General features: G+C 42.6%; 1 protein-coding gene and 1 long non-coding RNA gene across 2 annotated transcripts in view; both read right to left on the reverse strand.

The window, feature by feature from the left end:
* LOC309350414 overlaps positions 1–25369 on the reverse strand; it is a 691638-nt gene that overhangs the window by 611224 nt on the left and 55045 nt on the right. The window lies entirely within an intron of this gene.
* On the reverse strand, positions 1646–16702 carry CYP2U1 (cytochrome P450 family 2 subfamily U member 1). Its single transcript, XM_081876973.1, has 6 exons — positions 15903–16702; positions 10324–10959; positions 5929–6090; positions 4687–4854; positions 3620–3827; positions 1646–3261 (listed from the first exon to the last, which is right to left on the reverse strand). Exons 1-5 carry the CDS (start codon positions 16345–16347, stop codon positions 3649–3651), a joined length of 1590 nt encoding a protein of 529 aa, XP_081733099.1. The 5' UTR covers positions 16348–16702; the 3' UTR covers positions 1646–3261; positions 3620–3648.

The raw sequence follows: 25369 nt of genomic DNA on the forward strand, positions 1-25369 counted from the left end.
TGAATTGTGCTTTGAAACATGCTGGGAGCCAATGTAGGTCTTTCAGGATGGGTGTTATACGGTCTCAGCGGCCACTCCAAGTCACCAGTCTAGCTGCCACATTCTGGCAGTACCAGTTAGTACTAGCTGCAGAAATCCAATCCTGTTGGCTATTAGTATATTGCCATGTGCTCCGCACTTCTACAGAAGGGTTTAGTTTCTTATGGATGAGAGTGTATACTGGAGTTTTGCGGTGTGCCTGCCTGAGTAACATTTGCAGAAACAAGAGGTATTGAGAAATTATCTCCTTCACCCACATTACAGATTGTGCTAAACTTTTGCAAACTATACCTTTGCAGAATTGACTCTACAAAGTTATAGTGGTTTTTTGGGGGGTGGGAATAGAGAACTTTCAAAGGAAGGAGAGATATATAACAGCATCATAAGCCAAAGGACAGCACTATTTGTAATTGGCATAAAATTAACAAGAACATGATGAATTCCAGGGCAGTTCAAAGATGAATATTGCACAAGGATGCCACTTCCAGCAAGAGGATTACATCCAGATCATAGGAGTGCACACTTAAAAGTTACAGTGCAATCAAAGGTTGCTTTGATTCTAAGTAAATCAGGCTGAGATGTTCAGGACATAGCCATCAGTCAACTGAAATATTTTATACTTTTAAAAGTACAGCAATTAAAAAATTGCAGCAAGAACATAAAGTGTTTTTCTAGATCACATCCAAGCTATATCCAGGCCAGCGTTCTTGTTTCCTACAACATCCCAATGGGATTCCTCTTGAAAACAGGGCAGCACACATTATTATTATTATTCCCGGCACACATTGTGTGTGTGTGTGCCCACTTGCATTAAACACTGCCAGATGGTCCAGTTGTCTATTATTATTACAAATTATTACCTGCCATTCACCCCAAGATCCCAGCTGCTAAGCAAGTGTGCTATGACATTTGGGACTTAACTGTCATGTGAAGTACCCTAAATTATGGGAAGAGTCACAGCTCAGTATTAGAGCATCCGCTTTGAGTGCATAAGGTCCCAGTTTCAGTCCCCAGGATCTCCTAGAAGAGACCCTCCGGAGAGCTGCTGCCCACCAGTGTAGACAATACTGAGCTAGATGGAGCAGAAGTTGGTACAAGACAACTTCCTGTGTTCCTATGCTAGGGTGCAACTTTTCCAGCCAGTCACTACAGCAACAGCCAATCCAGCTCAGCAGCTCATTAGCATATATTTAAAATTATATGGTTGATTTAGAAATAATTTGAAGGCATATCTGTTTTGTAGCACTTTGTAAACCACTTTGTTTGTGGTTTCCTAGAAATAATAATTGGAACAGGACTTTTTGTTAAGAGATCCCTAGCATGTCCTCCTTTCCACATCGCCATTCCAGTCCTTCTGCAAAAAAGCATATTCACTCCTCACCAGTTTCAAAAACAGAGTCCCCCCTCTGTTTTTTGTGTATCTGCAAATCTCAGGGTTTCTCTAAGCCTTCTGATAACTCCCCTTATGTGCAGTGATGGTATTGTTTTGGCTACATACACTTACAGTACTCACTCGAAATATCTATTTGAGGGACCGATAAGAAACCAGCTAACAATAGATGCCCAAAATATCTGTTTAAAAAGCAAAATCGGCTTCCAGACAGTATTGCTTTTAAAATAAAAAGGTTTATTTAGACAAAGATTCATACTGAGAAACAGATCTCAGGCTGTATTTAGAAAGATAGGCACCTTTTAAAAATAGTCAGCAATGATCTCAAATTCTAGTTTCTAACAGCAATTATATATTCCATACTAAAATTCTAAACAAGGCATTCATTTTGTTTTGTTTTTCATGGGGGGAAGGGAAGAAATAAAGCAGGCAAGGTAAACATCAGCAAGATATAGGCAATCCATGTAATATATATTATCATTCATGAGGCTCTTAACAACTACTAAAATATAGAAATACAGATCTTTGGATCCTGACAAAATTATAAAGTGCTTCATTAAAAAGGCTGCCTTATTACAAGAGGGCTTACATGCCATACAAAGAATCAGTTGCATTGCCAGCCATGTCACCCCCGCCACACTCTGGCTGCTTAAACAGTAGTCAGCTGAAAATTAGCAGTGCAATTTTAGTTTTTCCATTGAAGTTTCCAGTTAAATAAGAATGGCCCAAGGAGTCTGAGTCACCTTTCCTAAAGGTTTCTCTGCACTGCAGGCTTTCTGTAGCTCATACCTGCACAGTGTTGATTCATAAGCTCCTATCCCGTTTGTCTCAAGTCACTACTTCCTGGAAATGAATTGGAAATGAACTCCATGATTATATCAAAGCAGCTTATCCTCTGCCAAAAAGGCCAGCCCAAGGCTTTGGCAGTATGGCTTTACCTCTCAGGATATGCATGTATTATTATCATACATGCATGTGTCTGGGGGAACTGTTATGTGCCAGCCATCTTCCTAGATGGCCCTTATTTAAAATTACCGTATTTCAGATGCACACAGATAGCACAGTGAAGGGATGCAATTGCCTAAATTCATGCTAACCACACACACAAAATGTTCCTGTTGTGTGTGGATCCATGCATTACCGTTAGTGCCTTCATATCCCCATTAGCAGGAAGAAACAGAGGTGCCAAGAGACAAACCTCGTGTACCTACAGGTGTATATATAATTTGAGCTGTGAGCCTCCTGTGGAAGTGATCTTCTCCCTCCTTGGACGAAGAGGAAAGAGATTCTGTATGGTTGAAGGCAGCAATGCTTCTGAATACCAGTTGCTGGAAACCACAGGAGAGGTGAGATTTCTTCTGCTGAAATCCTGCTTGCTGGATTACCACAGACATCTAGTTGACCCCTGTGAGAACAGGGTGCTGGACTAGATGGGCCAGCAGGCTCTTCTTTGTGTTCTTAGAAACCAGCTGTGCACAGCACTGATTGTCTGGAATGGTGACATCACTAACCCACCTCCGCTAGAGTTTTCAACACTTCAGAAATGCTTCTATGTTTTTAGTATTAAAGGGGACGAAATGCACATTTAATGGAACAAATGCACACTCAATGCTTTGAAAGTTAAAAGAAAGAAAAGCAGTCAATCAGTCTGAAACATGAGGGAAGGGCAACCCTGAAGACTTGAATCAGAGGTGTGTAAGGCTGCTCTTTTCACAGTGAAGGCGGATAGAAGTCAGACTCACCTCACAGGAGCAAAAACCACAGCAAATCCTATTTTTATTATACATCTCTCTGTACCTTCAATGTGTCCATTTTAAAGGATGTCACGACTCCTGTATAACAGAGAGATACCCACTGTTGTATGTAAAACTGAATTTTTATGTTTTTCCTCCTTCATTTCTAAGCGAATATAAAAAGCCACTCAATGCCTGACTCTTCCATTAACAGTCTCTGCACCAGTCGTCACTTGTCATCCGGCAACTTCGAAGACTAGAAACTTTTATTCCTTTTCCGCATTCAGAAAGTTTCAACACATTTAATGGAAGAGCCCACAGGCTAAGGGGAAAGTGCTTTATGAGCCTGTGGGTACCCTGTGGGCTGCAGGTTTCCTATCCCTGCTCAGGGTTGGCGATTTTGTTACTGAAGTGCATTTCATATATAGCCCTGAATTTTCGTAAGAGTAATACAAACTTCATGCAGTGTTCCTGTCTGAGGTTCCTTCATCTCTTTAAGGCAATGATGTTGAATGGAAGTGGAGCTAAAGTCAGGCCAAATCTTCCTGCCATCGATGGCTTCTCCATGTCTTCAGGAAATTGAAATGTGAAATTTTGCAGGAGGCTCACAAACATCAAGAACAGCTCCATCTTGGCAAGTTGTTCTCCCATGCACACACGTTTTCCTGAAAAGGAAAGCAAAGTGGGTGAGAGAGATGAAAGGGGGGGAACTTCACAGTTTAAATGAATATTAATAATCTCTGTGGGAATCCATTTTTAAAAAAGGAAAGAAAGAAATGCTACGAGGTCCAGGACGTAAACTATGATAACCAGGCTTTTATAAACCCATTAAGGCCATTCCAAATTTATTAAGCACAAAGACCCCTGAAAAGAAATGGTATAAAATAATCCTCTTTATTCACTATCAGACTAAACTGGTTTTGCTGGATCCTGTCCCGTATAAGAAAGTTTCATATAACTTAATAGACCAGAGATGGGGAGAAGGTAGCTTAGAATCTCCCTGTTGATCTCTGGGTGATTTGTCTGGGAAGGGTTTCCAACAATAGCAACAACCGCAACAAAAAATAACTTCCCAACTAAATTAGGCTGCTGAAATGAAGAAAGCAGGAGGAGGAGCAGACTATTGTGTGGAATGACTATGATCTCCGTTCAGTTCTGGTACTGAAAGCAAATTCCTAGAATTAGAATGTGCTCAGAGGTAAATCCTGTTCTTTAACTTTTGAACCACTTTAAACCTTGGAGTTTTAGTAAAACAAAGCCTGAAGCCTGTTCTCCCCTGTAATAGACTATAATAGACTGTGAACCGCTCTGAGATCTTATGATGAAGGGCAGTATATAAACCCTAATCAAATAAATTAAAAATAAATAGGAGAGAGACCAGCAAGCTTTTTCCTGGCCTTCATAAATGAGGAACATACAATACTTAATGTACACTACTTTAAAGATGTCCTACTATCAAGAGATGGTGTCCCCACAATCTGCACCCCCATCCCTCCCTACACACACCAAACAGAGTTGAATTACCAATTCCAAAAGGAATAAATGTTTCTTTTTTGATGAGCTGGCCATTTTCATCCAGAAACCTTGCTGGGTGGAAATCATCCGGATTCTCCCATATGTTGGGATCTCGGTGCACGGACCACAAGTTTGGAATGATTATACTGCCCTTTGGAATAGTGTAGCCCTGGAGCACTTAAAACAACAACAACAACATATACACAACCAGAGAGGTACACAAATTAATAAATGGCATTACCCTTACGGAAAGATTTTACACACACACATATTAATCACAGGAACATAAAATGCTTGTGTTTGGGTTGGGTTGGTTTGTGGGAAAGTGTTGCTTCGTGACTGAGAGAATGCACGCTTGTGTATTTCTACATGCCATTAAAATGGTATTGTGGACTTCTCTAGGAGCGGGAAGGGGCAAATAAAACCCTCACCAAGGGCACAGAAAACGAAAAGCTTACCAAAAACACAGACCCTTTGTTATCAGAGCACTTTGTAAACACAGGGGTTGCTTGCTTTAAGTTTGTCAGCTGCTAACAGATACCATCTCACATAAAGGAGGAGCACACTCTGTGAAGCAACACTGCAAAGTCCAAGCTGCAGTTTACAGCAGCTGAAAATCAGCCCTGGGTGACTTGACTAGTCGCAAAAGCAGCTCATTAATGAAGTATCTACTACATGTGCAATGCCTGGAGGTGCACAACAGTTCAAGCACTTAAGAAGATTTTGGATTTGATATCCCGCTTTATCACTACCCGAAGGAGTCTCAAAGCAGCTAACATTCTCCTTTCTCTTTCTCCCCCACAACAAACACTCTGTGAGGTGAGTGGGGCTGAAAGACTTCAAAGAAGTGTGACTAGCCCAAGGTCACCCAGCAGCTGCATGTGGAGGAGCAGAGACGCGAACCTGGTTCACCATATTACGAGACTACCGCTCTTAACCACTGCACCACATTGGCTCTCTTAAGCGTGACCACAGTCCACTCTCACTTCAGCTCTGGTATTGCTCTATAAAGCAGATAAATATGTGATAATGGGCAATTTGCCTGTAAAACTCCAGACTCTCCTGTCCCTGGCAACCCTGGAAAGCTGCTGCCAATCTAGGATAGACCAAAAGACCTAATAGGGTAGACCTGGTATAAGAAAGCTTGTTCAAATTTCAGCCTTCCTTGTTTCTCTGCAATGTGAAAATCAGCTTTTGGCTAAATGAACTCGTACCAAAACGTGAGAGCAGCAGCCCATCAAAAACGCTTACCTGTAGTTTCTGAGGCCATTCGAGGTATTGAAAGAGGTACAACCACCGTCATCCTTTGAACTTCCATGATTGTTGCTTCTGTGAAGGGCATACGTGCCTTGTCCGCAAGGGTAGGTGGCCTATTGCGCCCAATGACCAACTCAATTTCTTCCTGGACCTTTTCTGTGCAAAACAAGAGACAGTAAGATGAGCACTGGGACTAAATGGCTAAATTACGGTTGCCATGTGTCCTCTTTTTCCAGGACACGTCCTCTTTTTCAGGGGTAAAATTTCTGTCCAGGTGGGTTTTGTTAAATTTGCCAAAATGTCTCTGGCTATGCTTTCTGGATGAGACATAGACATAGCTGGTGGATGAAGGCTTTCCTCTTCTCTTCTCCTGCCCCTCATGGCAATATATCACAGTTTCTATAGCCTACATATGTAGGGGCATTTAAAATGAGAGTCGCCTCCTTTTTGCTTTTCAAATTAGGCAAGCCTAACTAAATGGGCTTTATGCAATTTATTTACTTTACATTAGGTTTCTATGATGGCATCATGCATTTCTGGGATTAGCGAGCAAGGCTGCAAAAAGAAGATGAGAGAGATTACACTCAGACCTCTCTCTTTTAACAAATTAAACACCAACTGCATGTCAAACACTGCCCTCCAGTGTCTACAATCAGAAGTATTACTGCTGTGATCCTAAAAATACTTGACTTAAGGGCACTTCCAGATTTTTGCTATTTTCAGATGGGATTTAATCATATAATACTAGCAAATTCAGGTTGTGCAGTAAAAGTCTGCTGGGCTCTTGCACACATACAATCAGGCTTTTTGCAATAAGGAAAGTGATGGGGAAATGCACAAGAAAGTATGGGATGGAAATTGCTTGACATGAGGTCAGCTATTCTGCACGTAGAGCAAAACAAATGTTCAATAAGTAGCCAATGTCACCTAACATCCCCCCAAACTTTGCCCACACTAAACAGGATGGATGCTCAATAAACAGATTGTCTGGAAGCGACTTTAGCCACGGTAAATAAATGGAACTCTATGTTCAATTAGATAAGATTAGAAAAGGAATTGCAAACATGCGCTGGATTATGGAGAAAGCTAGAGAGTTCCAGAAAGACATCTACTTTTGCTTCATTGACTATGCAAAAGCCTTTGACTGTGTTGACCACAGCAAACTATGGCAAGTACTTAAAGAAATGGGAGTGCCTGATCACCTCATCTGTCTCCTGAGAAATCTCTATGTGGGACAAGAAGCTACAGTTAGAACTGGATATGGAACAACTGATTGGTTCAAAATTGGGAAAGGAGTACGGCAAGGCTGTATATTTTCTCCCTGCTTATTTAACTTATATGCAGAATTCATCATGCGAAAGGCTGGGCTGAATGAATCCCAAGCCGGAATTAAAATTGCCGGAAGAAATATCAACAACCTCAGATATGCAGATGACACAACCTTGATGGCAGAAAGTGAGGAGGAATTAAAGAACCTTTTAATGAAGGTGAAAGAGGAGAGCGCAAAATATGGTCTGAAGCTCAACATCAAAAAAACGAAGATCATGGCCACTGGTCCCATCACCTCCTGGCAAATAGAAGGGGAAGAAATGGAGGCAGTGAGAGATTTTACTTTCTTGGGCTCCATGATCACTGCAGATGGTGACAGCAGTCACGAAATTAAAAGACGCCTGCTCCTTGGGAGAAAGGCGATGGCAAACCTAGACAGCATCTTAAAAAGCAGAGACATCACCTTGCCAACAAAGGTCCGTATAGTTAAAGCCATGGTTTTCCCAGTAGTGATGTACGGAAGTGAGAGCTGGACCATAAAGAAGGCTGATCGCCGAAGAATTGATGCTTTTGAATTATGGTGCTGGAAGAGACTCTTGAGAGTCCCATGGACTGCAAGAAGATCAAACGCATCCATTCTTAAGGAAATTAGCCCCGAGTGCTCACTGGAAGGACAGATTGTGAAGCTGAGGCTCCAATACTTTGGCCACCTCATGAGAAGAGAAGACTCCCTGGAAAAGACCCTGATGTTGGGAAAGATGGAGGGCACAAGGAGAAGGGGACGACAGAGGACAAGATGGTTGGACAGTGTTCTCGAAGCTACAAACATGAGTCTGACCAAACTGCAGGAGACAGTGGAAGACAGAAGTGCCTGGCGTGCTCTGGTCCATGGGGTCACGAAGAGTCGGACATGACTAAACGACTAAACAACAACAACAGAAAAGGTCTTTACAGTGAAGGTCATGTTAACATCTTTCAGAGAGCTTTGTGTACCACAGACTGCCATCACACCATCATCTTTTGACATTCATGCCACTACGCATCTAACAAACATTCAAAATGCAGCTGTCTGTTTCCTTGAAGAAACTAAGAGAATCAACTTTTGGGAAACAGAAAGCATTAAATGTACGCCAAGCAGTAAAATTGACTGCTTTTAGCTGCTCATCACAGCTATGTGATTTAGAAATCAAAATGGCTATGGGGTGGAAAGAGAATGAATAAAAGCTGGAATATATTAAAAACATTAGGTAACCATTAAAACCAACTTTACACTTTTAATATAACCCAACTATTATTTAATATAATAGTTAATGTAACCCAACTCCAAGGATACTCTAGGTCTTTGCCCCATGAGACATACAAACCCAGTAGTAAGAAAATCTGGCTCTGTATGTATAATAACTTATTAAAATGAAGCCTGGGAAAGAGGAGACTTAGAGGAGATGCGATGGCCATCTTCAAATATCTGTCACGTGGAGGATGGCGCAAGCTTGTTTTCTCCTGCTCTGGAGGGTATAACCCAAACCAATGGATTCAAGTTACAATAAAGGAAATTCCACTAAACGTTAAGAAGAACTTTCTGGTGGGAAGAGCTGAACGGTCTCCCTCGGAAGGTGGTGGACTCCCCTACCTTGGAGGATTTTAAGCCAAGTTTGGATGGCCATCTGTCATGGATGCTTTGGCTGAAATTCCTGCATTGCATGGGTTGAACTAAAGGACCACTGGGGTCCCTTCCAACTCTGCCATTCAATGATTCTATGTCCAGTACTCATTGAACTGTAGGTTGTGAGTGGGTGGGGGCGTTGTCATTTTGAAGTTTGCTTTTTGTCTCTACCTCAGGATTCACAAAAGCATGCCCATATCTATCTGCTTTTTCCTCAGTGACCCTGTTTTGGGTTCCTATAAGAACATAGTAAGAGCCCTCATGGATCCAACCAGAGCCTCATTTAGTTCAGGACCCTATTCCCCCAGTGGCCTGTTAGAATTCCTGATCTATGATTGCAGTCATTGGATTTTTGTCTATCACATGACGGTATATGTTTTGACTCCGAAAGAGTGGGAAGTGACGGAGACAGGATGTTTGTATTACTGTGTTCCGTGAAGTGGGACTACTGTCCTTTGTTCTTTTTCTCTTGGCTGTCTGATGCTATAGAGAGAGGGAGCCATGTTGCAGTGCTTCGTGTGTGTTTATATGTAAATAAAATAGATTAGCCCAAATGCTGCATTGCTGAGGTCTGTCACGTGCATGATGCGCAAACTCTGCGGATCCCTGAGTGTGCCGGTGTCAGTTGGCATCGGTCGCTGTGATGTTTGGACTGAAGAAAGCTTACGAAGCTCCCGAACGATCGACCAGGAGGGAGTGAACATGCCAGTCGGGCATGTGTCTCTGCCAGGGTCCTACTCAAGTGTAGGCTCAACTCCAGGCATGGCCAACCAGATGCCTATGGGAAGAAGCCCAAAAGGAAGACCTGAGGACAACTGCTCCCTCCATCAACTACTACAATTCAGAGGTATATGCTGCCTCGCAGATAGATAGATAGATAGATAGATAGATAGATAGATAGATAGATGATAGATAAAAATGGAAAGGTGTCTTTACACTGTAGCATGAGAGGATAGCAGGCAGGCATGCAAGCGAGCAGCACAGGTGGCCACTGTCCAAGGCAAGCTGTTTGAAGGAGGGGGGAGGTGCCCTCTATTAAACACAGAGGGACAACAAACAAAGGGGGACAGACGCTTCAGAAAGGAGTTTGCTGAACCACTCTCTGAAACGCCTCCCACCCTCCTTTAAAAGGGAGCAAGGATTGGGGCAAGCTGTGAGGGGATGTGGGCGAAGTCTAAAGCAAGGGGGGTTTGGTCACCCAGGCGTGGGGGAAGAGAGCTGGCAAAGGGGTTGGTGAGGAGATGTGGTTGGCAAGCAGAGTGATCAACAGGGGTGGCAGCCCCGTCTGTTGGGGTGTGTGTGTGCCTAGAGAGTCATTTTGACTAGTACCCATGCATAGCCTGTCAGCACCCAGTTCTTCCCAACAATGCTGTGGAAAACCCCCCCAAAATGGATAGCTTGCATAATAAGAGCAAACCCAATTCAGAATCAGCCACTGGAGAAAGAATGACATTTACTTTGTTCCTGTGGATGAAGCGACATGTAAAGCAGACTCCAGAGAAGGGTATTGGATGTGGTGTCTGTGCCTGCAATGAAAAGGTCCGCAATAATAAAAAACAGGTAGTCTTCAGTGAAGCTGCTCTCGCTGTCTATCTTCCTTTCCTCATCTGCGTGAAGGAGGTACATGTCGATGAAGTCTCGGGGATTCTGGCTATCGAGGCTTTCCCGGTGCTGTGCGATAATAGTCTTCAGGAAGGCCGTGATATCCAGCTCAATCTGCCTAAGCACTCGGAAAGGATAGATTGGGAGGTAGTAGAGCCAAGGGCAGATGTTGACCAGAATCATGTGACTGTTCAGGCTTAGCTCCAGACCACGAGACATGAGCTTCAGCATGGTCTTGAGGCTGGCGTCGTCATAGTCAAAGCGCCTGCCAAAGGCCATCGAGCAGATGACGTTCGACACGGCGTTGCCAATTATGGGGAAGGGGTTGAACTTCTCGTCCCCGTGCTTCAGGATCTCTGCTTTCACATACTTGAATTCTTCGATTATTTTAGGCTCCAAGCTGTGCTTTCCTAGTCCAAAGTGACGGAGGGTTGAATGGGAGAACTTCCTCTGTTTTTTCCACACCGGGCCGTAAGGGGCAAAAACCACACCTGGAGGAAAAGAAAGGGGGGAAAACATTGGAATCGAGAACAGAGTTTTTGCTGTGTTTGTAAGATACCTTGAAGCTTCGAACGACAGGAAATCCTGGGCTCTCCCCAGTTTTCATTTCATTTCATGGGACGCGGGTGGTGCTGTGGTCTAAACTACTCAGCCTCGCTGGACAGGGTGAGCTCCTGTTGCTCTGTCCCAGCTTCTCCCAACCTAGCAGTTCAAAAGCATGCCAGTGCAAGTAGATAAATAGGAAAGGTAAATGGCATTTCTATGCGCTCTAGCCCTTGTCATGGTGTCCCGTTGTGCCAGAACCATTTTAGTCATGCTGACCACATGACTCGGAAAGCTGTCTGTGGACAAACACCGGCTCCCTCAGCCTGAAAGCGAGATGAGTGCTGCAAGTCCATAGTTGCCTTTGACTGGACTTAACCATCCAGGGGTCCTTTATCTTTACCTATTTCATATTTCATAATATTTACACACCGCTTGGTTATAAAAAAACCCCAAAACCTCAGAGTGGTTTATGAAAAAGTTCATTGAATCATAGCATCGTAGAATTGCAGAGTTGGATGAAACCACGAGGGTCATCTAGTCCAACCCTCTGCAATGCTGGAATCTTTTCCCCAATGTGCAGCAGGAGGATGGACAAGATGATGGTCTGGGTACCTTCCAACTCGATGATTATGTGATTCTAATACTTTGTGTAAAGATAACCACGTTGTTGCTGTTGTTGTTGTTGTTAATTGCATCTAGTTACCAGCAAAATTTAAACAACAACTCTGGTTAAAGAATGGTTCCCACCTAGGCAATAACAAGATAATATTAAGACAAGAAACAAATAAGGATAACCAGTTTAGTCATTGCTCACTAGGATTATATTCAATTAAGCAGAAAAAAATAGAAAATAGAAAATTATAGGAAGAGACAACAGAACAACCAGAGTTTTTGGAATTGTAAAAACTGCTCATCTCAAAGACCACCTTCCCTTCTCCATTAGAATACATTGGCTGAAAATAGTACTTAAGCCCTAGATTTTCAATGGTTGGTTAGTTCTCAAAGCTCCAACATGGACCCCTTTTCACTCTATGCTCTCAAGGACCAGCCTGACGCTATGCTTCACTGCAGGACTGGTATCCCCTTCCATTTCTTGCCTTGCTAGTAGCATGGGTTCTGCAGCAAAATTGCCATGCTCACTTTCAGTAGGTTTTGAGGTTCTTTCACTCTTTCAATCCAGATGTGATTGAACCGTAGGATTTGCTGCCTGCTAAAATTGCAATTTTTCTGTCTCAAGCAGCATTTATATATTCCATCCCTTTCATTTCATGTAATAAACCATAAAATAAATCTTTATTTATTTTATGCAATAACTTCTTGTGGGCATAAAGTGAAGGGTAAACAGATATTCATGACAAACACACACCTTAACTCTAGCAAAAGACCCTAAAGCTCTTGGTAGTGTGTGCATGAATACACATGAACGTTGGACACTCTGGCTCCAATGTTCAAGTCCAAACTTGCATAATAGTATTATTTACACACAGTCTTGATAACAAGTTATCAGGGTACCATATCTTCACATCTATTGTATACCCAAGGGCATTTATACTTGTGATGAAACTGTAGTTGCACTGTTGCCAAGATATCAACTTGCTCAATTGGCTTTGAGACCAAGCAAGGGTATGAATTTGGTTGCTCCAGCTGAAAATGTCACAAGGGATCCCATTACACCACACCAACCCTTTTATCAGTAAGCTGCTGAAGAGGTATCACTTATGATTAGGTATGGGTGAATCTGCCAATTTCAGCTTCTCCCAGTTTCACGTTTTTCCAGTGTTCAATTCAGTTCTCCACATTTCCACATCAGTTTGCAATTTTTTATTTTTAAAAAGCCCCCATGAAAATACACCAGCATTTTAGCACAAATTTCTCCTGTTATACCTATGTTTATATGCAATATAATATATAATATACACAAAATATAATTGACTTCTGTATGTTATCTTCATTAATATACGCATTTTAACAAACCCTAGTACAAAGCTGTATACAGCTGGAGACCTGGACTTTTGAAGGAATACCATCTGCCACATCAACCTGCCTTCCTCAGAGCCCTTCCCGATACCATCCCTCTAATCAGTAGGGAGCAGGGTGGCAATGGGAGAAGGGGGCCTTTTAATTATATAAGGCCCTTAATTTAAGACACATGCTGGAATCACATTCTGCTTACTTCAAAGCAACGTTGTTGTTGTTTAGTCGTTTAGGACTCTTCGTCCTAAACGACTAGAGCACACCAGGCACTCCTGTCTTTCACTGCCTCCTGCAGTTTTTATGCAATTTCATAGAATCGTAGAGTCGGAAGGGGGGCTCCCAAGGTCATCTAGTCCAACCCCCTACAATTTAGGAATCTCAGCTAAAAAGCATCCATGATCCAACCTCTGCTCAAAAACCTCTAAGTGTAAAACTTCCTTAGTATAAATGTCTCGGTGACAAGAGGAATGGGTCCCATGTTAAAAGGCAAACGCTTCTAGTCATGTTAGTTTTGCAGCATCGTTTTTTGAAGTAGCTACTGAGAGCTACTCTAAATTCCTTTGTTCCTTGTACAAATCTCTGAAAGCTGCTATGGTGCTTAACAGGCTAGATGTTGGGCTACCTGAGAAGGCAGAGCTGCTGTTTTTTGGACTTGCACAACCAAGAATTGACTATGTTTCAGAAGACAGTTATTCTTTGCCCAGGAGAACCAAATTTGGACATTTACGATTATACAAAAGAGTTGCACAATATTAATATGGAACTTTAGGGAGAGTTTATGTTTGTTTATTGTTTTGCAAAATTAGCAGAGAAACTATGAAAATGGGCAACAGAAGGCAAGCAAGGGATAAAGGAACAGAATGCAGACAAGGACCAAGCTGTCTCTTTATCTGAGCCGTTTGAAGAACTGCCTCAATATTTTCAAACTCTACTTTCATCCTGCTAGAAACTTTGGAGGGGAACTTCCAAAGACTGTCGAAATTGCAACTCCTGACTACACGGCGGGGGTGTATGTGTGTGTTTGCTGACTGTACAATAATCCCTGTTAGTGTATTTGGAAACTACATTTATCCGCAGCGCTTCTTACAAGTCCAAGTGAATTGTTTGGTCAGAACTGGGAGATTGCCTAGTTATCTGGTGCTCCTCTCCAACTATTTTAGACTGACAGGGAAGCTGCAAAAACAAACACAGCATCAGATAGCAAAGTTTCTTTGTTAGAAAGAAGAATCCTGAATAGGGATAGAACTCACAAACGTATCTCTCTCACCACTGTCATATTATACCGCAGTATTCAACAACAGGTGCCTGTGGTTTCCCTGTGCAGCAGGTTATATGGGAAACCTGAAAGGCAACAGAAAATCTGCATATGCAATCAGCTACAACTGTCTGCAGCTTTCAACACACAGGTGTCGCTGGCAAAGAAATGCTGGAAACAGCTACATGTGTTAATGCAGAAAAGATGCAGCCCGCAGCATCACCAGAGGCCTTTATCATTAGTGAAGTAACTTATCTTATTCTTACTAAAGGACTGCCAAGTATCTGAGAAGTTAAGTACTCAGCTATCTCCTGTTAAACTTTATTGCTGCAGCAATAAAACCGTTAGCACATTTGCAAAGCTACAAAGCTAAGCAGGATCCGGTAAGGTTTCAAACTGGATGAGGAACTGCATGCTGAGATTCCTGTATTGCAAGGGGTTGGACCCTTGAGGTCCCTTTCTAACTCTACAATTCTTGGATTCTAAGATTCACTACCAACAGAATAGGGTACAGTGCGTGCTTGGTTGTGTGTTTTTTGTGTGGGATGCCCATGACAGTTTGCAAATGGGCTCACGGGCCCAAGAAAGGTCTGCAACCCCAGTGCTACAGGGATTGATGCCAGCGAGATTGGCAATTCCCACTTATATGAGCATCGCCAACAGATGGCCAGAGTAAAACCAGATCTATAGGGTTCTGTATTTTGCTGAATATTTTCTGTACATCCACAGACACTTCCTTGGTCTCTTCCACTTTAGAACTCTACAGCCCCCTGAATAACTGCAAAGTAATTAACACAATTCCAACATTCTTATATACCGGCAACTAGTGCAGATCTCTGAGTGCAGGTGCTATGTGCTCACAAGGTCTCACTCCTGTCAGCAATCGAGCTGCCGCATCCTGCACTAACTGCAGCTTCTGGATCAAGTGTGACAGAAGCCCAACATAGAGCACATTGTGGTAATCAAGTCTTGAAAGTCTGCTGGTTTTCCTCGCAACACAGTCTTAGGCAAACCACATTAACACACTCCAACAATAATGTTAGCCTACCTTACAGAGCTGTTGGAAGGATTACATGCAGGACAGTGGAAATATTAGGAAATATGTCCCACCATGTTCAAGGAGCTTAGATGCACAGCTTCAAGTAGCCTTTGCCAACCTGGTGCCCTCCAGATGTTATAGAACACAGCTCCCAGCAGTGAGTGATGGGAGTTGAAGCCCAAGAACATCTGGCTTATGGCAATATATGCAAAGCACTCTGTTAATCCTAAAAAATAGTCTCATCAAGCCCCTCAATCAAAGTCGTATTTCACTCCCTCCTGGCACTCCAAGGGAGGCCTGCAGCTGGACCTGCCACTCAATAATCCTAATAGGACTTCCTTCTTGGGTGCTTATTATTATTCAAGTTATATACCCCAGCCACAGGTGCCACACTCACCCGGCCGCTGGCATCCTGCTTCACGGGCCAATGTATGCAGCTGCCAGGAGTCACAGAATCAGAGAATTGGGGAGTTAGAAGGGACTGCAAGGGTCCCCACCCCCTGCAATGCAGGCCTCTTTTGCCTGACGTGGGCCCCAAACCCACGACCGTGGGGAAGGGCGGCCGAACTGCCCCTTTGCGGATCTGACCCCTTTCCCACGCCGCCCCCTTTTTGCCTTACCTTTCCTCTTGGAGAGGAGGGCCACTATGGGTATGCTGGGCCGATCGCTGAAGACGTCGGCCTGGTTGACCAGGGCGTCCCGCACGGCCTCGAAGTCGCTGAGCATGATGAGCGGCCGGCTGCCCACGAAGAGGCTGAAGATGCTGCCGTAGATCTTGGCCAGGGCGGTGAGTAGCAGATGCGGGGGGTTCTGCTGCAGCGGTTGCTGCTCCCTCCCGGCGCCGCCTTCGCCTTTGGGGAGCTGCTTCTGCCGGTCCATGTTCAGAAGCCGCTTGCGCACCAGCGGGTTGGGCAGCAAGGCGAAGGCGAAGTTGCCCACCAAGGGCCAGGGCTTGGGACCCGGCGGGAGCCCCTGCAGCGGCCGGCGGCGGCGGCCCAGCAGCCACCACAGCGCCAGCAGCAGCCCGGCGGCCGCCAGCAGCGCCGAGCTAACGGGATCCTCCATCAGGGCGGGCTCGCCAGACAGAAGCCGTGCGCAACGCGGAACCTCCCTTGCGCGCGCTCTGCGGCCCCCTGGAGTCTCCCTCCGCGGATCCCGCTACATCCTCCTCGCGGCGGCGGCGCCTCCTCCTCCTCCGCCTCTGGTTGGCCGCCCGCGGGGGAGAGGAGGCGCAATCACAACGCCCAGCTCCGGACAGAACTCCCCCGAGGCGCTGCGTCACCGGGAAAAGGGCTTCCCTGGCTTTGACCGTCCAGCCTTATCTCTCCGCTGCGCTCCACCCCAACCCATCTATCTCTCTCTCTCTGTCCAAGACCCCAGCGCAAAGATTGCCGCAAAAGCTGGGTGACGATGGCGACTTGCAGCGGCCTGCTGCAGAGTTCAGGGAGGGAGGGAGGGAGGGAAGGAAGGGAGGGAGGAGAAAGCGAAGGGGTCAAAGGCGAAGAGAAAAGCGGAAAAGGAGGGGGGACATCTTCCAGACCCATGTTTATTGCAGGACAGGTGCATTCTGCAAGCCTTGTTTTGTTCTTGTTATTTTATGTATTTATATCTCTCAGGGTGGGATTGGAGTTTTACTAGTTGATTCAGGACGCCTCCCTTGATGCTCCCATACTGCTCCCATCTGCAGTAGTTTCTGGTTCATAAATTTATTGTTCAGCTGACTAAACTTGTGGCGATAGGGCTAATGAACTAATATAGAACATGCATTCATAATATAAGCCGACATCCATGATGTAAGAGAGAGAAGATGCCAAAGACATCAACAAGCTTAAATCTAGCTTGATTTCAGAGTAAAGCTCTCAGTCACCACAACAATTTACAGGGATTTTATCTAAATGCGTTATCCTGATATTTTTTGCAGCCAATGCATAGAGGGCCACTCTGTGTGTTACAGAGCTATTATTGTTACTCAAAAGAAACCAAGCCATTTCTGACAGGTAATACCTGAAATCAGCTGTTTCAAACCCAAAGCAAGTGAACTGAAGTTTATCAAATGCCCTTTCAACTCCTTTCCACGCCCTGCCCTGCTTTTGAACTTCTGAACTCCACCTCATGGCCGTTCCCTCCTCTTGTCATTTAACATATACAAACCAGCACACCCTCCATAATGTACAATAACACATTGTTGATAATAAGGATGCTCTACACTTAATTTTGTGATAGTTTTTACTATGTGATGTGAACTGTAAAGGCCCTTGACAATAAACAATACTGTACAAGTCACCAAAACTGTTGAAAACGTACTCATCATCAGCCTTAGAAACCAAGGAGGCAACCAGGATAGAATTAACCATTTTGCACCCCGCGTCAGACAGTGATACAATTTTGAGATGCACAGTGAACTTGAGCAGGTCCTTAGTCTGTCTTGCTGTGCCTAATCTATCCATCCCATTTCTACTGTTACAGGGCCACTCCAATCCCTGCTGAGCGGTAGCAAGAAATTTCAGGGGTTTTGGCACTTAACCAGGGTTTGTGTTCCTCTGAACATAGCGGGGAGATTGTGGTGTTTTCAGTACCCAGGACTTCAGGCAAGTACTTGCCTTCATCTTTTCATGTGCCACTGGTCATATTATGCAAAATAAAGTATTGCATTATGTAGCAGGTTACAGAAAGCAAGGATTCTTGTGCAGAATTAACTTTAATAATAAAAAAGCACACTACAGTAGGAACCAGAGAATAATAGTGATCAAGGAAGACTATACTTTTTAAATAAACACATTTCAAAATGCAGTTTTCAACCATTTTTTCAATAGGCACTTTATTCTTATAGCATTGTTTTGCAGTGAAGTTTTTCAGAATATTACAAAACATACCACACTGCTAATACTGGTAAGTGTACATAAAGTCTGCAATTTACAGAACAAATAACTTCAAAGGCTGTGAAAATCTATGGAAAACAGATTCATGTTTGCATAAGGCCAGTCACCTAAATCAGAATCCTGCCATAATGTTTATCTCTCATTGTATCACTTATCAATCACAGCACAGGCATACAATGCTATTAGAATGAGATTTTAAAAGGCACCATTTCTTAATGTAGTAGCAAAGCACTAATATATGCCTTTAAGTAGTGTTATTTTTCTAGAAAAAGAGGTGCCTGAAATTATCATTGTTCTCTTATCATGGCAGTGGTGCCCACCTGAGAGGTGCTGGAACTGAGTTTTGGTTAGTTCTGGCTGAAAAAAGCCCTGCCTTTAAGTAGTATTACAGGTTTGTTCCAGCACCTGCCATCTCATGGCAGCCCTCTCCTTCTCTACCACACAGAAGTGTTTATACTGTGCTGCTTCTGGGATCTGCACATACTCACATAGTTTATTAAGAGATTGTGCAGTTTGACTGCATTTAACACTGCACAGGTCAAGCCAGCCTATACTAAGCTCTTTTAGACTGCAGGGCTGCCAAGAATTGATCGGTAGATGTTGATCAGTTGCTGCTGCTAACTATTGTGAATGAAGGACTTGGTTGAAAGAGATATCTCTTTTTTTCTAGGATATATCCTCTACACCCATTTTGTATATTACAAGTAGAACGTCACAAAGCTACTGTCCGGATGGGACCAAGACCAAAAAGGCACATCTACCACACATATTTAAAACAAAATAAAAAAATTCCTTCCAGTAGCACCTTAAAGACCAACTAAGTTAGTTCTTGGTATGAGCTTTCGTGTGCATGCACACTTCTTCAGATACACTGAAACAGAAGTCACCAGACCCTTCTTCTGTTTCAGTGTATCTGAAGAAGTGTGCATGCACACGAAAGCTCATACCAAGAACTAACTTAGTTGGTCTTTAAGGTGCTACTGGAAGGAATTTTTTTATTTTGTTTTGACTATGGCAGACCAACACGGCTACCTATCTGTAACACATATTTAAATTAGCTAAAATTGTATTGCTCCCCCCCCCCCAAGGATCATTAATTTGTGATTTTGTGCAAATGCTGATCTGTGTCTTAGCAGTGATAAGCTTCGTAATAGATCTACAGTTGACAGGATTTATTGAGTGGAAATACTCAAATATGTTTAAAACATATGTATAGTGTAGAAACAGACTATATTCAGGGAAGTGTCTAGGGTTACTGCAGAGATAGCCAACAAATCAGGCATGCAGCCCTTGATTCCTTTTTTTTTTTTTTTTTTGCGGTCCTCTGCAACATTTGATGTACTTCCCAGCCCTTCTGCTGCCTTTCCGAAGCTGGGTGAGGTGCTAGACTTTGGGACCCTGCCAGAGCCTCGCGCCTCCTTCCAAAAGCTCAGCACCTAGCTTAGCCAGCTTTAGGACAGCAGTGTGAGGGCTGGAGGGGGCATCGCATTTTGGCCTCAGTGTGACAAGGTAGTGTGTGGCCTGCATGTTTCACGTCAAAGTACTCTTGCAGCCCACTTGGTATGAAAAGTTGGACTTCCCCGCCTACAGATGTTGTGGACTACAACACAATGATAATCTGCCATATTGGCTGGGGTTGTGGTGAGCTCTAGCCCCAAACATCTGGAGGGCACCTCATTAACTACCCTTGCGCTATTGTTTCACTGCAGCAGGAGAAGGTCTTTAATCTTCAGTGTAATGGTGCTTTATATTACGTAATGATTTGCTGACAATGTTCCTCTTTTAATAAGGGCAGCACATCCATTGATTTTCACAGTGGATGTTTGCACTTGTAAAGGTTCAACATTAGTGAATGAAACATTACTGAGCAGTTTATGATCGTACTGTATTGAAGTGTTATTACAAGTTTGCAGTTCCAAACACACAGATATATCCCTGCTTACAACCTTTCCCTGCACAACTAGTATTTTGCTAGGGCATCTTTTCTAAATGTCATTTGCTGATAATCAGAATGAGCAGACCTAAGTGTTTTTCATAGCAGGATACTTTTTAAAATGGAAACAGGTTTGCTTTTGGGCTATGGGGTGGGCGAGATAGAGCTCCTTTAGCTTCATGACTGCTGGAGGAAAACAATGCCATGATTTGAGTGATTAAAAGAAACATGTTGTGAGTGTTGTTTGCAAACAAATGGAATCAGCTAAACAAACACACTTATCTGGACTGAGTTGTCTCAAGTTAGGAAATAGTAACTTAAAAAAAAAAAAAGCCCCACTGGCCTGGGATGGAGAACTACATTTACAATCCTGTGCGTGTTTAAGTAAGTTCCATTGAGTTCAATATGGCTTACTTGCTAGTGTGATTAGGATCACAACCTAAGGAACTAGTCTTTTCATTTATTTATGTGTAAGTAGAAACACAACCATCTCTATTAACCTGTTAAAGGTGGAATAAGGAAAAAATTTGGTTTACCCCAAAGTAAATGTGCATGGATTGCAGATTTACCTCTATTGAGTACGGGACTGAAGAAATGCAGGCAGTCCAATCCTATCCATGTTTACTCAGAAGTATGTCTGTGTTTAACAGGGCTTATACATACATTTGTGTAAATTAGTTTGCACAGGACTATCATTCACACACAAGTAAATGTGCACTGCACTATCACTGGAGCTCCATGTTCTAAAAGAAAAACTGAAATGTCCTCATCCCCACACTTCATGTATTACAGTTGTAGCAAGGAATCAGAAGGGGAAAATCCATAACTACCAGAAAATAGCAATCCTAAATACAGCAGTAACCAACCCTGGTATTTTGGGCTGCTTTTTTTTTTTTTTTAACTCAAGCTTCCCAAGCTATTCCGGTGATACCTGCATGCAGTGCTTTTTTAATAAAAAAATATTTACGGGTACTCTCATTTTCCTACTCATATTGAAATAGTGACCCCTCAATGAGGCCAAACTTAGATTCACAAAATGTTTAGGGGTATGTGTACCCCTGTGTCCCCCCCCCCCAAAAAAGAGCACTGGAGGAAGTAATAAAGTACCTGCAGGAAGTAATAAAGTATATCAGGTGCGTGATGTGGATTTAATGCCGAGAGGATGTTAGAACAGGATGCTAGACTAGATGGATTAAGCAGCCTCCAGTCCCTGTTAGAGAAAAAGGTGGGCTATAAATGAATGAATGAATGAATGAATGAATGAATGAATGAATGAAACGAAACTGTGAGAATGCTCAGGCACAGTGTAAGACTGCAAAGTAATTATCCAGTTCCTAGGAGTAAGCTCTATTTAATTCAGTGGAGCTTACTTTTGAGTAGACATGTAAAGTCTTGCAGTGTGAGGCTCTATTTACAACAAAGGAATAAAACACTCCGTGAGTTTTCTTTTTAAAAAATGCTGGCCGAGAAACTATTGTAATTAAAGTGTTTAAAGCGGATTGGTTACATTTTCCTTCAAAATGTATGTCAGCTTCACCATTCCTTCCTTCCTTCCTTCCTTCAGTTCAGGTATTTTATTTTCAGTATAAACAGGACTCTGTTTTTGTAGCTGATTGTATGCAGCAATGTCCTTTTTATGTATTCACATTGGTGTAAACATACATGTTGTCTTCTAGATCCAAATGCACACAAACAAATATTATAAGCAAGCAATACCCTAGTGCAGTTGACCAAACTTGGGTGTCCAGCTGTTTTTGGACTACAACAACTCCCATAATCCCTACCTAGCGGGACCCAGTGGTCAGGAATGATGGGAATTGTAGTCCAAAAAAAAAAAACAGCTGGAAGCCTAAGTTTGGGAAACCTTGCCCTAGTGCTTTATCTTGGAAATTTGCCCTTATGTTCATTCATGGCAAAGGCTGTTCCCAAAAAGGACAGCAGGGGGAGGTCTGATCTCTCCATCACTTTAATGTCCGCATTAAAGTGTGGAGGAAAAGGAGAAAAGTAAGAAAGATAAAGGATATTCCCAAGCCTTTCCCAACCAACACTCATGCACCCACCCACCCACCCCAACGCATGGGAGGGATCTTGTGCATTCACAATACCAGTAAACGGTGTGTGTATCCAATGTAAACAAGATGCTGTAGCTCCTTTGCTGATTGCTAGGCTGCTGTAATAAAAGGGAAGGGAAGGCATCAGCAGGAACAACAGATGGAGAGGAAGAGGAAGAGGCTGAAGGGTTGGAGCACCCTTTCCATCAGCCGCCTCTCTCTCTCCTGAGCAAAAGGAGAAGCGCCTGATGAGCAAGGAAGTGGGGAGCAACAGGTGCAACATCTAAGCCTGGGGTGATTTTTGCAGAAGGGGGGGGGGTGGGCCAGTGCCCTTGGTGGGGGCCAAATTTGCCAACCCCTAGGTACGCCTCTATGCGGTTGTATACAGATAGTGTAGTGCAACTTCTTCTTCTTCGTTTTTTAGAATAATACTTAGAAAGGTATCCTAACTTTTCTCAAGCAACATTTACCAGAGTAAATTTTAGCTGCTCTTTTTGCTTACTTTAGCATAAAGAAAGTGAATCCCAGTCAAAATTTATCTGGGGAAAAGCAGGATATGTTAGAACAGCGGTAGACAACATTGTGACCTCCAGTTGCTGCTAGATTACAAGTGCAACTCTCACTATCCTGATTTTGCAGGGAGTTCAACATCTGCTTCTGTAGTATAATGAAAATCCAAGCTTTGAAATATTTATTCTGCTCAGGGTGTTTATATCAAATTATATCAGCACTCAAAAAGTTCAGAGGATTTTTTTTAATTAAATACAACGAGCTGGATCCAGACTAACAGTGTAATTCTACACATGTCCACTCAGAAGTCCCATTGAGTTCAGTGGGCATTACTCTCAGGAAAGTATGAATATCAGATTGTAGCCCAAGTTAATTGAACTCGGGTGCCATTGGAATAAACAACTTGAGTATAACCACACTTACCTGGAAGTAAGCCCTACTGAATTCAATAGAATTTACCTCTGAGGAGACATGGTTAAGATTGTGCTGATAGTCATGATGATTAGAGTGCAAATGACTTCAATGCAACTAGATCCAAGCCATAGGATCTGTTTTGACAGATCATAGGTAAAGGGTTTGAAAACTTCATCCAGATGCCACTATCTTATACTTACAACTGCTGGGTTTAAACCCACAAAATACTGCATATCCAGTCATAATATATTCACTTCTGCCTCTTGAGTCAAACTAGAAACACCTAAGAAGCATACACTACAACAGTGTTGTTGACAAAAAGTAAATTGAAATTATATTTAATGCAAAACATGTGGGCTTACAGTGCCTTTTTTTACTTGAATTAATAAACCTTTAAAGATTAAGCCACAAGAATATGCTCATTGAAACTGATTGACATTGAACAGAAATGCAACACTATGTGTGTCCATTAGGGGGCTAACAGGCACTACACACAGAGGCTACGTACACTGGATTATATATCTAGGTTTAGTAACATATCCAAGACTTCTGTTGCCAGTCATCATACTAAAGCACTCTCCCTGCCCCCCTTTTCTTTACAAGATACAACTATGGCCAAAATCTTTAAATAAGCACCTAAAACAGAACTTGCTATTTTAGAAATGTTATCAGAGGCACTTCACTGACATCACAAGAGAAATGCACATCCCACCCCGGGGGGGGGGGGGGGACATGCCCAAGAAATTTCAACTTTACTGCTGTGGCTTGTATAAAGAATATTTAATTCAATAAAAATCCATAAAACTGGAAGGAAACAAAAGGAGGATGGGCTGCGACCACAATAATGATTTTGAATGTATTCTAAGATTTTTGTTTCTTTCTCATTTGTTGGTTCGTTTTTACTTTGGGATGGACGTTATCTACTTCGCTGTGCCAGTTACAAATTTGACTTTATGTATATCATATTTCAAGCTTTTGAGCTATGCTTCTGGGATGCCTTTGCTTTGACAGCTGAAGGAGACTTCAGAGTACAGACTGGTATTTTTTATAGTTTTAAAGAGATAATGAAACTTATATTTAAGCTCCTTCCTATCCTGTATACTTTCTTTTCTTACGATTGTTTTCAGTCGATTTGTCAAGCAATAAAGTTATTGGAAATATTTGGCAATAAAGTTAATACCAGAGGCCAGGCCTTCATAGCCTGTGACCATCTTGCCAAATGCAGCCTCCCAGCCAAATATGATGGTCAGCCAGGTACTCTACAGCTCCCCTGGCTTGGTTTTGTAGACAGCAAAACCAAGAGGATTATTTAAGCCCTTAGGTATCCAGCAGACATGTCTGTCATAAGTTGTGCAGGCCTTTTAAACAATATACTGAAATGAACAAGAGCAAAAAAGCTCACTAAGAACCAGAATAAACATGGTCAACAAAAACTGCATCATTTTTAATATTCTCCCTATTTCCCCCTATTTGTCAGGAGATTAATCCTGAAGCTGTTTTCAAGTAGTGTACTACTGTAGTTTACTAGGCATTCCTTTGCTAACAGTTATCTACAAGCTTATCAAATTACACTTGCCATCTAAGGAGATGGATTCCTTTATTCTCCACTTTAGTATTTTTCATCCAAAACAAGAATACAAAAACCAGGTTGAGGACTTGAAGGAAGAGACTATTTTTGCAAGTGTAGCTTTCAATTTCTGGCTGAACCCCTAATACACATGCAACATATTGAAAAGACACGAGGCCTTTTGTCCACACAGAAGTTTACCACAAACTTTGCCACTTGCTTTTGAAACATGTGAGTTTCAGTCCAGCTTGAGGGTTGCTTCAAATGTGATAAAATGCATCATGAGAACCACTTTGTTGTAGCAAAGTTGCATGCAGGATAGGTGTAGATTGTTAATGTGCAAACATATGCACACATTTTGTTGATCTACACAGCTTGAATTCTATATTCATACAGAATGCTCTCTCCTTTATACATTTTGCCATGTTTGAAGCGGCCCTGAAATAGGACTTGGGGTGACTGATCTATCAGAAGGAGTCCCTCTACATACTTTCCTTTGTATTTATCAGGACCATGACTACCATCTCCAATGCAAATCAAAATAAGTTAAGTTTGTTTTAGCCTTAAGTTTTAAATCTGATTTTGTCATTTTATTAGCCACTGCATCTAATCGTTTACTGGTTAGTTATTAACCTTGTTAGTTATTAACACAAAAAAGTTATGTATGTACCTGTAACTGGCCTGAGAGCAAGTAAGTTAAATATTTCTAGGAAGGAAAAATTACCCATAAAAG

The sequence above is a fragment of the Podarcis erhardii genome (genome assembly GCF_964252035.2).
Source record: "Podarcis erhardii genome assembly, chromosome: 9".
Classification (NCBI taxonomy): Eukaryota; Metazoa; Chordata; class Lepidosauria; order Squamata; family Lacertidae; genus Podarcis; species Podarcis erhardii.

Coding starts and splice junctions, on each gene's coding strand:
- CYP2U1 (XM_081876973.1), bottom strand. CDS start 16,347: ATGGAGGATCCCGTTAGCTCGGCGCTGCTGGCGGCCGCCGGGCTGCTG. Junction 4,855..5,928: donor AATGGCCTCAGAAACTACAG/GTAAGCGTTTTT, acceptor TGTTGTTTTAAG/TGCTCCAGGGCTACACTATT. Junction 3,828..4,686: donor ATTTATTCCTTTTGGAATTG/GTAATTCAACTC, acceptor TTTCCTTTTCAG/GAAAACGTGTGTGCATGGGA.